At 51.4% G+C, this 16410-nt stretch overlaps 1 protein-coding gene across 1 annotated transcript in view; it reads left to right on the forward strand.

Moving 5' to 3' along the window:
* The window catches only part of ASS1 (argininosuccinate synthase 1), a 94105-nt gene that overhangs the window by 25644 nt on the left and 52051 nt on the right, over window positions 1-16410 (forward strand). Inside the window, exons 6-7 of the mRNA XM_075015290.1 lie at window positions 2937-2993; window positions 6888-6962. Coding sequence (XP_074871391.1) covers window positions 2937-2993; window positions 6888-6962 — 132 coding nt within the window. The remainder of the gene's footprint in view (window positions 1-2936; window positions 2994-6887; window positions 6963-16410) is intronic.

Below are 16410 nucleotides of genomic sequence, written 5' to 3' on the forward strand. Positions count from 1 at the left end.
TCGGGCTGTCCTGTCCAGGGATGTCCTGCACTGGCAAGCAGCCATTGCATCCGGGCGCCCAGATCCACCAAACCATCAGCCATCACTCCTGCCTGGGCTGCTAAGGATCACCCCATTGGCTGTATCCATGAAACCCAGGAGGAGTCCTGGAGCACTTCACAGACTGGTGGATTGATTAGGGCCTAAGCTTGTGTGGGGGGGAAAAAACCAAGGGTAGTCCTGGTTTAGAGCCAATCGACTGCAGCTGCATGTGACTGCCCATAACACCAAAGGGCCTGGTTGGCAAAGGGCTTGGGGCATGTGGGGCGCGCCGCCCATTTGGAAAAGTAACATGGAAAACTAGGCCTTTGTGTGAAATGACCCCATTGTGCTCTGGGTGCTGCTGCTGCCTAGATGCGTATAAAGGCTGTTTCCAGCCCCGGGCTGCAGCCTGGCCTACACTGATCAGAACATTTTGGTGCTCTCCAGTCATGCTGTCCAGGTAGGATGCTGGTGCTGATCGGGATGAAGCCACTGCATCGGGATAAAGTTAAGATGCATAGGCCAGGTCTACACTAGACCTGAAAGTCAATCCCAGAAAAGTGATTCCAGCTATGACAATTGCATAGCTTGAACTGATGTATCTAAGTTCAATTGATCTGGCTGTCCTCTCCGAGGGAAGTCGATGGGAGAAACTCCGCCGTCGGCCTCCCTTACTCCTCGCGGTAATGAGACGTACCAGGGTTGACTGTCAAGCCCTGATGGTTCGATTTAACGCACCCCCCACTAGGAGTGCGAAATCGAACCCCGGGAGACTGGTCCTGACCAGGTTGATCTCCCGCTATGGATAGCTCTACCCTTAGACCGTGAGTTAACGGTGGAGTCTCTGTCTCAGGGGTTGTCTACATGGGGAAATTCGCTAGCATTGCTCTGCCAGGGTAAGGATTTGGAATTGGTTCAAGCCAAACCAAACAAAGATAGTTCCTGTTCCATATAAAGACTGTGCCCACTGTGAATCGTAGCCAAATAGTAGTGCTGGTAAATTTTCCTCCTGGAGACACACCCTCTGTTTTCAATGTCTTTCACAGCTGGGATTATCTCAAGCTAGCTACCTGTGTGAAAGCCCCGAGTGGTCTAGGACATGGTTTGGTGACCAGAAGAGCCATTTTTTTCCAATTCAGTAAAAAAAATTAAAAATTCGAGAGCTGTAATGCATACAAATACAAAAGGGTCCTTAAATAACGCCAAACCTCACTTGTTGTAACCCCTCTTTTAAGACCAGCACACACACAGTGGTTTGTGATGTGATACATGTTTACTGCAGGACGGTCACAAGATTTTTACATATTCTGTCTCCTCACATTTTACGTGTGTGTTTGTACCGCTGGCTTCCTGACTTTCACTCTCGAGCCGTCTCTCTCTCTCTGGAGGATGCTGTGCGTTAGTCAGCGTTTTGAAATCACATCTCATTTGCTCTTTTGCTATGAGTTGTTCATTTCTGGGGTTTTAGATGTTCACCATTTATGGAACATAATCAGGAAGGTGGTTTGGTTTGGTTTTTTTTTTTTTTCCAACTTTGTAATTATCATGGTGGGAGCCACAAAGAAAGAGCCGCGTGGGGCTCCGGAGCTGCAGGTTGCAGATCCCTGGTCTAGGAGCAGCACGTCCTTTCAGGGCAGATTTTCAGCATTGCCCTTGCACAGGAGCACCAGTCTCAGGTGAGGGGCCCTCATCTACCTGTGCCCACCCATGGACAGCTTCAGGGCGCAATGCAAGGAAAGCCTGTGCGGCATCAGCTAACTAGCATCATGGATAAGATGCTGGTCTACTTCACTGCCCTCTAGTGGAGGAAACCAGAACTGCTCATCCCTGCTTTTGGGGTGAAGTTCTGAAGGACAGAATAGGGCTACTCGAAGGCCTGAGCAGCCACCGATTAGCTGCGAGATTGTAGCAGACCCCTAGGATTATGAAATGGAATTAGATGGCATCTTCTGTTGAGAGACTGGGTGCTATGGCAGAAGATGGACTTACACATCCATGTTCCAATGCACACAGTTGTGAGGCTGTATCTGACTTTCCCAGCTCTGCCCTGGGCTTGGCACGAGGCGGTATGGCTGTGACATGGCACTCAGCCAGTATTTGCCTCCTCCAGTCATTCTGAAACAGATGGAGAGCTCTCAGAGAGGGGACGTTAATTTGACACCGACACTGTCTGGGTTTCTCCGGCGGCTCTGACAGTGGTGTGCTTAGGGGCTACTTGTCCATTAGCCGCTGTGCCAGAAAGTATCAGGGGGTGGGGGCAGCGACTCCCTAATTCACGTTTTTTTCCCTTTCCAATAATGACTTCACATGTGCTAGGCCTGCAGGAAACATTTCCAGCTTTGTAGTTTTCCGTCATCAATCCAAACCAGCAAAGCTTTTCTCTCTGTTTCACGCCAATACGGGAGCAGACGATTCAGAGGAGTTGGGTCAGACCCTCCATTAGTTGATGCTGGTACCGCTGAGGATCTGACCCACTGAGACATTCGCAGTTCTTCCCTTCAACCCCACCCCTTGGGTCCTGCTGGGCTTTGTCCTCCATGGGCCTCTCCAAGGAAGGTGTTGGTGACTGGCCCCCTCGCTTGCTCTTGCCACGGGCTGGGAAACCCACGTGGCGTTACTGACTGTGCCAGACTCTCTCATTCTCACATCCTCGCCTGTCAAGCCGGAGCCCCTGGAGATGGTGTGTGTAACCTGGACCAGCCCCATCAGGGATACCCGGCTGGGGCAAAGACCAAACCTCAGCTCAGAGTGGGGGGCAACGGGGTAGTGCCATGCGGGCTGCCTTCTTCATACACTTCTGGTGCGGGGTAGGGGAACGGCCCAAGATCATGGCCTTTCCCACCAAGGCTGAACTGAAGGGATGAGGCTCAGCCAGGCCCCACGGCCGTCCTTAACCTCCTTCTGTTTTGTTTCAGGGAAATGACCAGGTTCGATTTGAGCTCACCTGTTACGCCCTGTGCCCTCAGATCAAGGTAAGGCGTTCAGATGGCAGCATTGCCAAGCGTGGCCATGTCAGAGGCTCCTTTTGGGATATCTGACTGGGGTGGGAGAGGGTCTCACATCCGGCTGCCTGCTTCTCCCTCTGCACAAGGGTCTGTTATGTCTCTGCAAGTCCCGCTTTGCAGAGGCTGGAAGGGCCAGAAACAGGGGTGACAGAATTGCCAGGACCCTGGGGAGCGGCCAGCTCTGTACCCCCAGAAAGAATAGTGCTGGGTCAGTCAGCCCTCAGTACTGCCCTCCTGCCACCTGGTCAGCCTGAAGTGCCGCTGGAGTGCACTGCCCACTAAAAGGCCTGGGGCCAGCGCTCCCTGTAAGCTGAGTGCTTGGGCGGCTACCCAGGAGAGATTCAAATGCCACCCGGCTGATGAGCAGAGCGTCCGCAGCCCGCAGCATGTGGTTCTACTTGTGGTGCATGTCTCACGTGCCTCAGTGCAAACAACAACAAAATTTATTCTGCCCGTAAATATAAAAAATTAGAGGGAACCCTGCTCAGGGCTCCAGCCTCCACCTTTGCCACACTAGCAGCAGCAGCTGGGAGCACCAGGCTGTTTTGAATTGCTGGAGCCTGAGAGAGTTTCTCTCTTTATGCTCTACGCCTCTGTCGGTGGCCCGGAGAACATTGTTGCCCACCCTTTCTCTGAGATGGAGCGACGCCCTTATTTTACATTGTGCTGGCCAGTGGCAAAGCTTTGAAATGAGTACCCTTCGCAAGGCTCCCTCCGCCTGCACTGCTGCCTGCATGGGTTCAATCCGGTCAAAACATTTTACTTCAGAACCACTTTTCAGTTGCAGGGGGAGAAGGGGGAATTGCCACACCCCCCACTAGAAGTGTTTGTTTGCTTCTTCTGAAATTTCCCAGTTTCAACAACAGAAATGAAAAGTATTTTGTTATTTACACCTTCAGAAAGTGGAGGGGGAGTGGGAAAAGTTGGGGGAAAAAAAAACTTTTACAAAGATTGTTTTGAAAATTAATGAAAATTCAGTTTTTTGATTTGATTCTTCAAAGCACAATGGAAAAATATAAATGCCCAACTGTCCCGCCCACCCAGTTTCAAATCTGGGTTGAAAAGCACTTACATTTGGAGTTGCTGTAGTTAGCGTATTGTGCAGAATTGCTTAGGGCAGTGTTTGGTAAACTTTTGAGACCACAGAACACCTATGAAGGTTTTCTTTGGGGAAAAAATAGTTGTCAGTCAAAAAAAGGCGGCATCATATAGAGAAAAAACAAAAGAAAGTAGTTTAATCAGGTATCATAGCAATGAAGAAGTAGCATTGTAGCTGGTTTTATGACAGAAAATATATATTTTTATTATTTTTCCAAATGTTCATGGCACACCTGCGAGTTGTTCACAGAACACCAGTGTTTTGCAGAACGTAGTTTAAGAAACACTGGCTTTGTGGGGTCTGTGAAGCCCTTATTTTATTGGTAGTGGACAGAGGGGAACACCAATTACCTCTCAGCTTTGGGGTTCTCAAGGAACCCAAGAAATCCAATAAGGGACCCAGCACTGTTTCGTCGTGCTTAGGCAGCCAGATTTGATAGAATCTAAGTCCCACTCCCATCCAGAATCCTGGACCACACCTGTGGTGTCCAGCCTTTTCTGAGTTTGAAATAAGCTGGCTTGAGTTCCTGTAACATTTCTGGTTGCCTCCATTCATGGTGCTCCTACAAGAGCCTGGTTGTAAGATTCTGCATAGAGACAGGCCAAAACTGAACCTCCATGTCTCTGTGTAGGGGGTTGGGCTCCAACTCTGCAGACTTAAGAAACCACCTGTGCTTGGGTGTTGATCAGACCCAAAGAGGTGGACTTTCAAGGGTTTCCTCATGATGCCTTTCAGTGTCCCCCCTGCCCCAAGGCAGATGTTGCTGACTACCTCAAACTCCACTGAGTCACTGCTCACAAAGCCCCTCACTCAGGGCCTCATCCTAAAACTGAGGGGAAACCCTATTGTCTTGCATGGTCAATATCTGCACTGAATGCCGCGAGCATAACGGCCTCTGAATTTGGCCTCATCACTAGGCCCTTTTATCCTACGGGTGCTTCCCAGCATGCATGTGGGATGCAGGATCTGTCCTTACATGGCACTGACAGCTTGTTCACAAGCCCCACAGAGGGAAAAGGAAAGGCACAGTGTCTCTAGGTAATCTGCAGTGGGGAGTTTTATTTCTTAACACCGACTCAGTTTCTCTTTACAAAGCCGCCAGCTGCTGGAGGTGATGTTCCGGCACGTGAGGGGGCCCGTAATGATCTTTAATTGACCTGTATTTACCCCAAACACCAAATTGCTGTGAAACAAACAGCAACAAGGCAGCTGCCTTGAGCCGCTAGTGTGATAATGGACACTTTCCCCTCCCCACGAGCGTACTCCGCTGCTTGTTAGGGTTACAGCGGCAGCTTGGAGAGGTCTCGGGTTACTCAGCCTTTGCGTGGGGGTGTGAAATCTCTGCCGACGGCCGAGGCATGCGCTTCAGTTGCTGCACCCCTTGCTTTGTGAGACTTATGCAACTAGTCCCCGGTGGTTTGTGTGCCGGTGGTGAGGCTGTTCAGTGTGATTTTTTTTTCAGTGCTGTTTGGGATTCGGACGTAGTGCTGAGGAAAAGGAGCACAGTGGCTGGTTTGAGGGAGAGTGTGGAGGGAAATCGGGCTGGTGTTTGAGGGGGAAGAATCAGAAAGGGAACAGGCTTCAGCTGAGGTACAAGCTCCAAAGATTGACTTAGTTCCGTTGTTGCTGAGCCATGAAAGCGCCCGTGATGGGTGCATGGAGACCGAGCCGTGTGGAATATTCCTGTCCCAAAAACCTGTCTGGGTGGTTGAGAAATCTCCTCTGTGAGCTGGTCTCCTCTTGGCGTTTACTGTCTCTGAGCAAAACACCTCAGTGCCCTGTCCTGCTCCCCTGCCCCCACCTGCACCCCGATCCGCTCTCCTAGCGTGAGGCAGGAGTTGTCCTGCCAGATGAGACCTGAAGCAGTGCGTCACAGATGAGGGAGGAAGGTTGGCTCCCTGGGTGCTCCCCTGGAAGTGAGGGGAGGTTCTGGTGCCTGCTCTGAATGAGGGTGCTGGCTGATTCAGGCAATGAGAAGCTGAGCCTCTGAGTGCTCGTCGCTGCTTCAGAGTGTGCATCGCTCAGCAGCAATAAAACACTGGCTTTTATCCTGGGGCCGTGTGGGGCATGGAAGATGAATATGGGGCAGACGGCGATCGCTCTGTCCCTATGCTCTGTCCACCATCCTGCCCTGCAGCCTCGGTAAGGGGACAAAGGCTGAACAGGGCGTAGAACTGGAACTCTGTCAACCCCTAGATGCAGCCTCCTCCTTGGGCTTGCAGTGCAGCACCGTCTTGGCGCTGCTGCATTGTGGGGGGAGGGGAAGGTGGCAAGTTTGCCTGCGCACCAGGCAGGCCTGGCTGTAGGATGGCGCTTTGCCCTGGGGGCGCGGAGGGTGCTCTGGCCTGGTGTTTTGCGCTCAGTTCCTGGCCAGGGCAGGTGCTCATGGGTGCCTGGACCTTGCGCTGCTGGAATTCATCAGGGTGAGCTGCCCTTCAGGCCCATCCTCCTCCAAATGTCTGGCAGCCCCAGACATGGCTGACCAGGAGACAGCCACTCTCTGCCAGGTAGGTCTGCTCCACAGCCCCATGACTGTGCTTGAGCCTGTAGGGGAGAGTCCTCTGGCTCAGAGCAGTTCTGTCTGGCTTGTCAGCTTGCCCGGGGCTCTGTGGGTCAGGATCTCTGCATAGCTGGGCCAGCCACTCTGAGTCTCGGGAACGGCCCGCTGTGGGAGAGACGCGGTGGAGTTGGCCGCTTCCCCCTGGAGAATGCCGCAGGGGCAACCTCGCTGACCCGCTGTCTGTCTCTGCCCCTTCCCTCAGATCATCGCTCCCTGGAGGATGCCGGAGTTCTACACTCGCTTCCGCGGACGCAACGACCTGATGGACTATGCCAAGGTACGATCGCTCCTCCGTGCTCTCATCTGCACCCCTCCTGCTCGGGCCGCTCACCCTTTGTACCCCCAGGGAGCCTTTGTCCTGCCTTCCCTGTCTCCCAAACCCTCTTGGGCCGGGGTCACAGTTCTAAAATATAGAGATAATCCTACCTGTCTCATACAGCGGGAAAGGACCTTCAGAGGTCATCAAGTCCAGTCCCCTGCCCTCACAGCAGGACCTATCACCATCCCTGATGGACTTTTTTTTAATTATGCATTTGCCCCAGATCTCTAAATAGCCCCCTGAAGGACTGAACTCACAACCCCCTGTTGAGCAGGGCAATGCACACACCCCTGAGCTATCCCTAGTTGCTGACTCAGGTAAGGGAAATATTAGAATCACATTGGCCAGGAGGTGACACTGTTGGGGAACACCCAGTCATTCCCCTCACACTGAGGCGCAGAGCACATTGCCTGCTAAACTTCTCCCAAGCTATCAGTTTTAATTGCATTGTGCGGGGTAGTATTAAGAGGCACCAACCCAGGTCAGAGCTCTGTTGTGCTGGGTTCTGCGTAGATGCATAGGAAGAAACAATTCCTGCCCCCTTAAAATCTCCCAGTCATTAGCAGATGGGCGGAAGGAAAGCCATTCTCCCCATTTTACAGATGGGGAGCTGAGGCCAAGCCGGTGCGGTGCACTGTTGCTCTGCGTCACATGGAGCCATTGACACCAATGACAGTGGAATCGGAGCAGTTGTGTTTTATAACCACAATACGCTGGGGTGAATGACAGCGCATGGGGCAGGCCCATGGACAGCCAGACCCAGAGAGAGGATGGGTGAAATCTTGGCCCAATGGGAGTTTTGCCACTGACTTCAGGTTTTCACCCTAAATTGATTGCACGAGGCCAGCCGGGGCTTGTGGCAGAGAAATGGACCCAGACTTTTGAGTCCCCATTCTGTGTCTTAAGCACCTGCCCATCCTTAGTCTCAGGGCTTGTCTATACCTACCAGGAGATCAACCCATTCAGGGTCGGTCGATCTTCCGGAGTTCTGTTTCATGCATCTGGTAAAAATATGCAAAATCAGTTGCTCTGGGGCCAGCAGTTGACCCCCTGCTCTCCTCCTATGGAGAGGAGTAAGGGAGTTTGATGCGAGAAACACTCCCGTCGACCTCCCTCAGTGAGGACAGACCTTATAGTCGATTCTCACTATGCATTTGCCCTGGCTCGAATTGCTTATCTGCAGTCAACTGTATGGTCTAGCGTACACCAAGCCTCGCTTTTTGTCATCGTGATGTAGTGTGGCCTAGTGGGTAGAGCACAGCTCTGGGACTTAGGAACATCTTCGTTCTGTTACTCGCTGTGCTGTTGGTCAGCTGAGTGAGCACAAGCAAGTCATTGTTCTGCCGTGCCTGTGTAAAATGCAGGTAACGACACTGCCTTCCTTTTGTAACACCCTTGGAGCTCTGCTGTTGAAAAGCACCATGAAAGAGCTGGGGGGAGGTTCACTGTTATAGTCGTACTTCCTTCTTCTTTCCCAATTTAAGGGTGCTCTCAGTTGAGAGGAGCACCATCTCTTATGTCCCTGGTGGGAATTAAGGCTGGCTCTGCTTGAGATTTTTCTCCTGTTGTGCCTGGATGCAAGGGGGTGTGTTGTTTTAATGGCCGTAATTACCTGGATGTTAATTGTAATCCATTTGCCAAGGAGACTGGTCCTGGCTCAACGGCTTGCGTACTAGACAAAGCAAATACATTTTCCCTTTGTCATCCCTTCCTTTTTGAAGTACAAGTTGCAATAAAACATATTAGAAGTTTTTCATCAGGCTCTTTAAGTGCCCTCCAGGGTACCTTTTCTTTTTTAGCGACTGCGTGGAAATGCTTGACAACTGGGCTCAATCAATCAAAAGAGAAAAAGCAGCTCTGTGCATAAACCAGAAAATTGCTTCAGTTTTTAAATAGCTGCCGTCGAGTGCGGCTGGGTAATATCTGCTCAGCCAAGGTGCTGAGCTGGAGGGGTCACGCCGCATGGAGCGCTAACAGCAGAGACCTGAAGCTTCAGCATCCCATTAAACCCCTGAGTGCTGCATGTTGAGGATTGTGTTTGCCATCTGTTGTTTCATTATGAAGGCGGCAGTTTACAAGAGCTTCCCATATGTTGCCAAACAAATTGTCAAATAGCAAAGTGAGGGAGAGCACTGTGTGTTTATTATATAGAAAATAGTGTGTCTCTTTAAAAAAGCAACACTCCCCCCTGCCCCAAACAACCTGACACAATTGGGGGCCCCCTTTAACAGAGAGGCGTGCAAATGCAGCTCAAGTATCTCCGAAAGCAATTAGCCTCTCTTTAATGTAAACACAAGTGGTTTTTCGTTCCCTTTCAGGAGCTGAAGAAATCAGCTGTTCTGTAGTTCTTGCAGGGCCCGATGCTGCCCAAGCTTAACTTTACTCACTTGGGTTTCAGTGGGGTCTCCGTGAGATTAAAAATTGGGCCCAAAATGCCTTTCATCATTTTTACTGCAGTAGTCCGCTGACTTTCGCGTAGGCTGCGTTCCTGGGCCACCACGCGTGAGTCAAATTTCGCACAAGTCAGGAACGGGTGCGGGAGTGGCCCTGCTGCCTTTGGTTCCCCTGGTCCTGGGCTGCACCTGGCTCCCTGCTCCTGTGAGTGGCGGAGAGCCAGGAACTAGGCAGCCGCAGCCTGCCTTCATTTGCTTGCTACCACAAGCAGAGGGGAGGCAGTCTGCTGCCTGGTTCCCAGCTCCCAGGAGGGAGCTAGGAAACTGACCAGTGCAGCAGTGCTGGTCAGTGCAAGCAGAGGGAAGCCAGGAGCCAGTCTGCTGCCTGGTTCCTGGCTCCCCTCCGCTTGTGATTTCGACTTGCGTTATTGCAAGAAACACGTAATTTAAAATCGGAGAGATAGCCGTGTTAGGCTGTATTCCATCAACACAAGAAAGCCGTCATGTAGCACTTTAAAGACCAACAAAATAATGTATTAGGTGATGAGCTTTCGTGGGATGGACCCACTTCTTCAGATCACAGCCATACCAGAACAGACTTTTTGGACCTCTATGCTTTATATATTGAGTGTTCTGGTGTGGCTATGATCTGAAGAAGTGGGTCCATCCCATGAAAGCTCATCACCTAATAAATTATTTTGTTGGTCTTTAAAGTGCTACATGACTGCTCTTTTGTAAGTTAAAATCGTGTAAGTTGGGGGTCTACTGTACTCATGTGAGTCAATTGTAGTACAGGGGTCAGCAGCCTTTCCAAGGCAGAGTGCTGAAATTTGACCACTTGACCTCCGTGTATGGTCCAAGTGCCGGTGATACTTTTTAAAGTCACTAATAGTCCTACTTACAATGGCTTCATTAACAAATAAATTAAGATGCAGAGCTTTATCATGTAGATGATGGGTGGTAGCATTAGCTGGTCTTTTATTCATCCAAATGCCACACAGGTTTGAGCAAGCTCCTGACTGTGGGGGGGAGGAAGGGTGGGGCTGAGCTCCTGCCTCCTGTGCTGTCGAAAATCAGCTCTCATGGCGCTCTTGGTCCCTGTGCCAGGGGTTGGCTGATTCCTGGTGTAGCACGTGGGTAAAGAGTTACAGGATCAGGGCCTTGCACGCTTATGTCATTTTCCGCCCATGAGCATTGACATCACGGAGATGTTTGCCGGATCAGGCCCTGGAAATTTTTCTTATTTTAATTTTTCTTTTAATCTGAAGCCATCAGTGTAGGATGGTTCTGAAAGGTGGTGGTGAAACAGATGCTTTAGAATATCTAATGCAAACAGAGACTGTGTCAATTCTGTCTTAAATTTCACTGAACACTGGTGAGGGTTTGTTTTTGTTTTTGTATTTTTTAAATCTGTGCTTGAACATTGCTTTACAATACTGGGAATCCAAATACAGAAACATGAGGCTAGTGCCAAAGAAAGATTAAGTGCGCCAGATGATAAACAGAAGTAAAACAGACCAGTCTAGTTAATAGGAGAGGGATGCAAATGCAACTCAAGTATCTCCGAAAGCAGTTAGCCTCTCTTTAATGTAAAAACAAGTGGTTTTTCGTTCCCTTTCGGGAGCTGAAGAAATCAGCTGTTGTGTACTTCTTGCAGGGCCCAATGCTGACCCAATAGGAAGAATATTATCCATTTGATGAGTAATAACGGTTTTCATCAAATAATATACTTGGATAATGTTCACTTAGCTCTAGCTTTCAGTGCCTGAGCTGAGTGAAATGCAAAAAGTAAACAACGGGCAGCCGTGCCCATTTTCCTAACTTTGTTGTGACTCTCAAATTATTTGGGTGGTTTGTTCAAGCCTCAACTCCTGGAGCAATATGACGTGAGAAGCTTTCTCTTCAAGCGTCTAAAGAAGTGAGTTGTGTCTCATGAAAGCTTATGCCCCCAAATAAATTGATTGTCTTTAGGGTGCCACTGGCCTTCTTGTTGTTCTGACCCCTAGAGGCTTAAAAAGCCCAACGCAAATTAAAGTAACTTACACTGCAGTATTTTTAAAAAACTCAGAATTTTTTGAATGTCTGCAGGCTCGCAAGACAGACAGGGCAGAAATGGCAAAAAGTCTATTGCATCATTTCTCTGTCAATTATCTAAGACTTAGTAACCCGTAAAAGAATATTTTTAAAACATGCAGGGGCTAATCTTTTGCTAGTATAAATCAATGCCGTCAATGCAGCTAGACTGATCTACACCAGGTGAGCATCTGGCCCAAAGAGCCTCCCGCTCCTGCCTGTTGTAACATCAGTTTTAGACTTGAGCAGGAGTATTTCAGCAGGCTTAGCTCCAAACTGGGAGTAACTTGGTTGACACCAGGTTAAACCTGGCTTGAGATCAGAATCAAATTGATCATGGTCTCTGGCACACCAGGCTAAGTGGCCCAAGGCAAATGCAACTTCCAAGTGACAACTGTTATTACAGTTTATGAAAAAAACAAATATTGAACTAGGGAATTGGAAACTGGTGTGGATTTCAGAGCTGAATGTTGTTTTTTAAACCCTACTGAGAAACCCAGCAAGTCCCATTAACCTGTGAAAACTCAGGGTCTGAAGCAGGGCTCCCTCTAATTTTTTCCTTCCACGGGTGGAATAAATTTTGCCATGTGCACCACAGGTAGAAACATATGCTATGGATGTGCTGCTAAACAGCTGGGTGGCATTTGAAACTCTCCTGGGGGGTCACCCAAGCCTGGGGGCTTACTGAGAGCACTCTGAAGGAAAAGGATGTGAAGCTGGTGGATGACTGGAGGGAGGCAGGCGCGTGTGTGTGAATGTTGGTGCTCTCCTGTGTGTGTGCTGTAGGTGTGCACTGGAGCAAGGGAGCTGCTAGCAGAGAGTCTCACTGCAGGACTCTCCTGTGCTGTTGATTGTAGCCCATTCAGAATAAACAAAGCGCGTCAATTGACTGACAAGCTCTTGAAAGCTCTTGGAGCAATCAGCAGGCCGTGGGGCTGCTGGAGTGTGAGCAGGGTCCCCTCTGCCAGGCTCTGGAGCGTGGCCGTGCTTCAGGGGCCCTCTCTGAGGGTGGGGGAGAAGGCTTTGTGGTCTCTAGGTTTCCCCTGGAGCAGAGAGGAGAGAGATGGCGCCAGGTGAGGAGCCACCGGGCTCCTCCTTCATCCATCAAAGCCCCATGTGGACATGCTGGGGTTTCTCAAAACACCTGGCAGTGGTGCGCAGCCATTTGTTTGGCTGGGGCTTTGCACAGCATGAGGTCATGAAGGGAAGGCATCGGTGGGTCCAGCCCGTGAGGTGTGCCATGCTCTGGCTGCTGGGGGAGCCAATGCTTTGTGGGTCGCTGGTGGAACCAGGGTCTGTTTGGGTTTTGTTTCCCGCTGGGGTGTTCTGGATGCAGGGGGCTTTTATCACAGAGGGTTTTGCAGCCTGATTGGCCCTGTTGTGTCCAGCTGCCTTCCAGGCATGTACTGAACGCCATGAGTATCCGCTGTAAAGCAGGCCTGCCAAGGGGGTCAGGGGGAGGAACAAGGCAGCTGTATAGGGGCCCAGTGTATCAAAGGGCTCTGGAGTTCCCACCCACTGCTGCTGTGCGACACCAGTGGTGGCTGGAGCTCTGCGTCTCTTTGGAATGCTGTGGGAGCATCACTCTGCCTGGCTTCCGAGGGCTGGGTGGGGGTAGGCCCAGCAGTGTGCTCCAGATGGCGCAAAGAGCTGGCTGCCCTTGGCCCCGCCCCATTGACCTGAGGCCCCGCCCCTTCCAGGAGCGTGGAACTGCCCCTTTCTTGCTCCCAAGCCTGTGATGGCTGTCAGGCCAGCTGCTGTAAAGTGACTCACGTTTGCTTTTCCCCGGGACCGGGAGGGCAGTACAGGAGGAATCTTTTGGTAGGGGCTTGGTTTGGTGATTTCAGTGTGCCCAGAGGTGGGTGGGTGGGTTGTGTGTGTGTGTGTGTGCGTGTGTGTGTGAAACGAGTTAGGTCAAGATGTGCCTGGCCCTGCGAGCAGAAGGTGGGAGGTCTGCAAAGGGCCTTCATACTCGAGGGGTTTGTTCCAGAGTTGGATTCGGCCTTTCTCCTCTGAGCCATGTGGCCAGGAAATGGGTTTGCCACTTGCATGAGGGATTCTGGATCTTTCAGGAGCCTGGGTGTGCTTCCTCCCAAGAGGAGGTATATGGGGCTTCTGGAGACAGGTTGGGGAATGCAGTTTCTCTGGTCTTGTCTGCACACTGAGATGCTCCAGAGCAACTCCCTGTGTACGTTGGAGCATGGAGTTGTTTAGGAATAGCCACTGAGCTTTCAATTCACACCCCACTTGATCCAAATTAACTTTCACATGTAGACAAATGTGGATAACTCTGACTTCATGATCTCCCCTCCCCTTTAACATCTTACATGCCCGCTTAAAGAGGGGAAGAGGCGGGTGATTGGAGGACTAGGATATGGTTTCTGCTTGCAGGGATGCAACTGCAGCAGCGTTCTCCTACTGTTACTTGCTCCTGGCAGAGGGCAACTCACAGGAGGAGAAAGGGGCTGTTCATTTAAACTCTGTATCAACTTTAAAATGCAAGTGGCAGCTATGTGGGATGCTGGAGAAATAAGGTGGGTGGGAGGGAGAATTCAATACTAAGTACTCGAGAGTCTGCTCCCAGTGAATTCCCAAGCAAAGGTGCCATTGACTAGCATGGGAGTTGGGCTGGGCCCAGCAATGCAATCACACGTGGTGAGCCCTCTGAGGGATGAGTGTGACTCTCTGGGCTCTCACTGTAACCGACACGGCCACGATTTCACCCCTAATGTGCCTCCCTTCTGTTGCCAGTCGTCCCTCAGCTGAGCCCCCCTGCGAATCCCAGCTTCCCCTTCCTTTCTTTCATGTTTCTTCTCTGACTTCCAGAAGCCAGACACACTCTGACAGCCCAGCATTTGGAAGTGGAATTTCCCCTCCGCTCCATCCTGAGCCCTGCAGCCTCACACTGGCAAGATCCACCCTGTAGCGCCGGGATTCATTTCTGGCAGTATTCTAAAGCCACCAAACCCAGGACATGCACAAAAAGTACAGTCCCAGTCCTGGCTCCAGCAGCCTGCCCAGCTCCTCTGTAATCCAAGCTGCGCCTCTTCTGTGGTTTCTTGCAACCGCATCTCTGCTGCGGTTTCAGAGGGGTAGCTGGGTTAGTCTGCAGCTTCATAATAAACAAGCAGTCCTGTAGCACCTTAAAGAATAACAAATTTATTGATTAGGTAATAAGGGCCTTACCCACAAAAGCTCATTGCCTAATCAATACATCTGTTAGTCTTTAAGGTGCTACAGGACTGCTTGGTTTTTGCTCATTTAGTGGTCGCGGCAGTGTCACCAAGTGTGTTGTCCTCTGATAACTGAGCTAGCTGGAGAGCTTGTTAGGGAGCTCACTGTTCTGCCTGGAGGAGGTGAGCAGTTGAGTCCGCTGGGTGAGGGGCACCGTATGCCCATGCAGCTCCGTATGTCCATATGCCGGTGAAACGCAGAGGCAGGTGGGGCACGTGGATGTGTGTGAGCTATGCGGAGCTTGCGGTGACGTGTCCAGGTGGGGAAGGCTGTTTGTCTCTCTCTCTCTCTGGTGGTGCAATACAGCTGTGGCCATTCCCCCATGGACCCCTCGCTGCACTGTTAGCTGCAGCTGAGCTCAGCGGAGAATTTTCAGGGTTACTTCCCCAGCAGCCTAGAGAGAGGCCTGGGTCAGCTGTGCTGCTTCTCGTGGGGGAGCCTGGACTGGAGGTGCTGGAATCATTTGCGTAGTGGGGGTGTTGAGAGCTGTTGAACCAAACTGAAAACCCTGCCTGTATGTAATAGAAACCATTCCCCGCCAGGGGTGCTGCTGCACACACCCGCACCCCTAGATCCAGCACCTGTGGGTTGGACCGGGACCTCAGTAAGGCCAGTCAGTGTAGTTCCTGGGGTAAAGCACAGTAAACCCTTGAGTTATGCGGAGGTTGTCCTTCGCCAACCCCCGTGTAACTCAAATTTTCACGCAAATTAGGTTTGGAGGAAGATGGGAGCCAGGCTACAGCCTGGTTCCTGTCTTCCCCTGGGCTTGCAGGAGCCGGGAAACTGAACCACCCACCAGGGCTGGTTAGTTTCCTGGCTTTCAGAGTGGCAGGGAGCCAGAAACCAGGAGGCAGCTGGTTCCCTTCTCCCCAGAGCTGGTCAATTTCCCAGGTCCTGCAACCAGGCAACAGCCCAGCTCTCAGCTCCCCTCCCCTTGCAGGGCTGGAAAAACTGATTAGGGTAGCAGGCTTGGTCAGTTTCCTGGCTCCATGTAGTGGAGGGGAGCAGGAAACCAGGGGCAGCCTGGCTCTGGTTTCCCCTCCACTCCTTGGAGCCAGGAAACTGACCAAGGCTGCGGCCCTGGTCAGCTTCCTGGCTCTGCAAGCAGGGAGGAGCTAGGCTGCCGCTTTGTTCCCAGCTCCCCACCACTTGCAGGACCTGGGAAACTGAACAGCCCACAGTAGCTGGTCAGTTTCCTGGCTACTTCTCCCTGCCTTCCCCCAGCAGCACCGCTGTCAGGTTGATGGCTGCATGTCCGGGGGAAGACAGGGAGAAGGGGGTCTTAGCTGTGGGCAGCTGGGCAGGCTGACAGCTGCAGAGCACCTTCAAGTTGTGCTTAACTCACGTTTAAGTGAGTTACATGCAAGTTAAAGCCACGTATTGCGAGGATTTTCTGTAGGTGGCATTGTTGATTGCCGCCTGTTCCTCCCCTCAGTGCCTGAGGCCAATGCTGAGGCTGGAGAGGGGACTGCTTACAGGCAACATCCTTCTCTCACTCCGTTGCTGCTGGCCCTTTCGGAGTGTAAAGGCTGAGCCGTGCTCATTCCAGCGATCAAGTCAGCTGACTGGTGCTGCCCATGACTTAGCAGCGGTGTAGTTCGGGCCACGCGGCCTGGCAAACTGCATCCTGAGTCTGGATTAGGGTTTGACCCAGTGGCGCAGCCTGTGGATGGATGAAGCACATTCCCTCTGGCCCTACCCTGTGC

The sequence above is a fragment of the Carettochelys insculpta genome, chromosome 21, assembly GCF_033958435.1.
Source record: "Carettochelys insculpta isolate YL-2023 chromosome 21, ASM3395843v1, whole genome shotgun sequence".
Classification (NCBI taxonomy): domain Eukaryota; kingdom Metazoa; phylum Chordata; order Testudines; family Carettochelyidae; genus Carettochelys; species Carettochelys insculpta.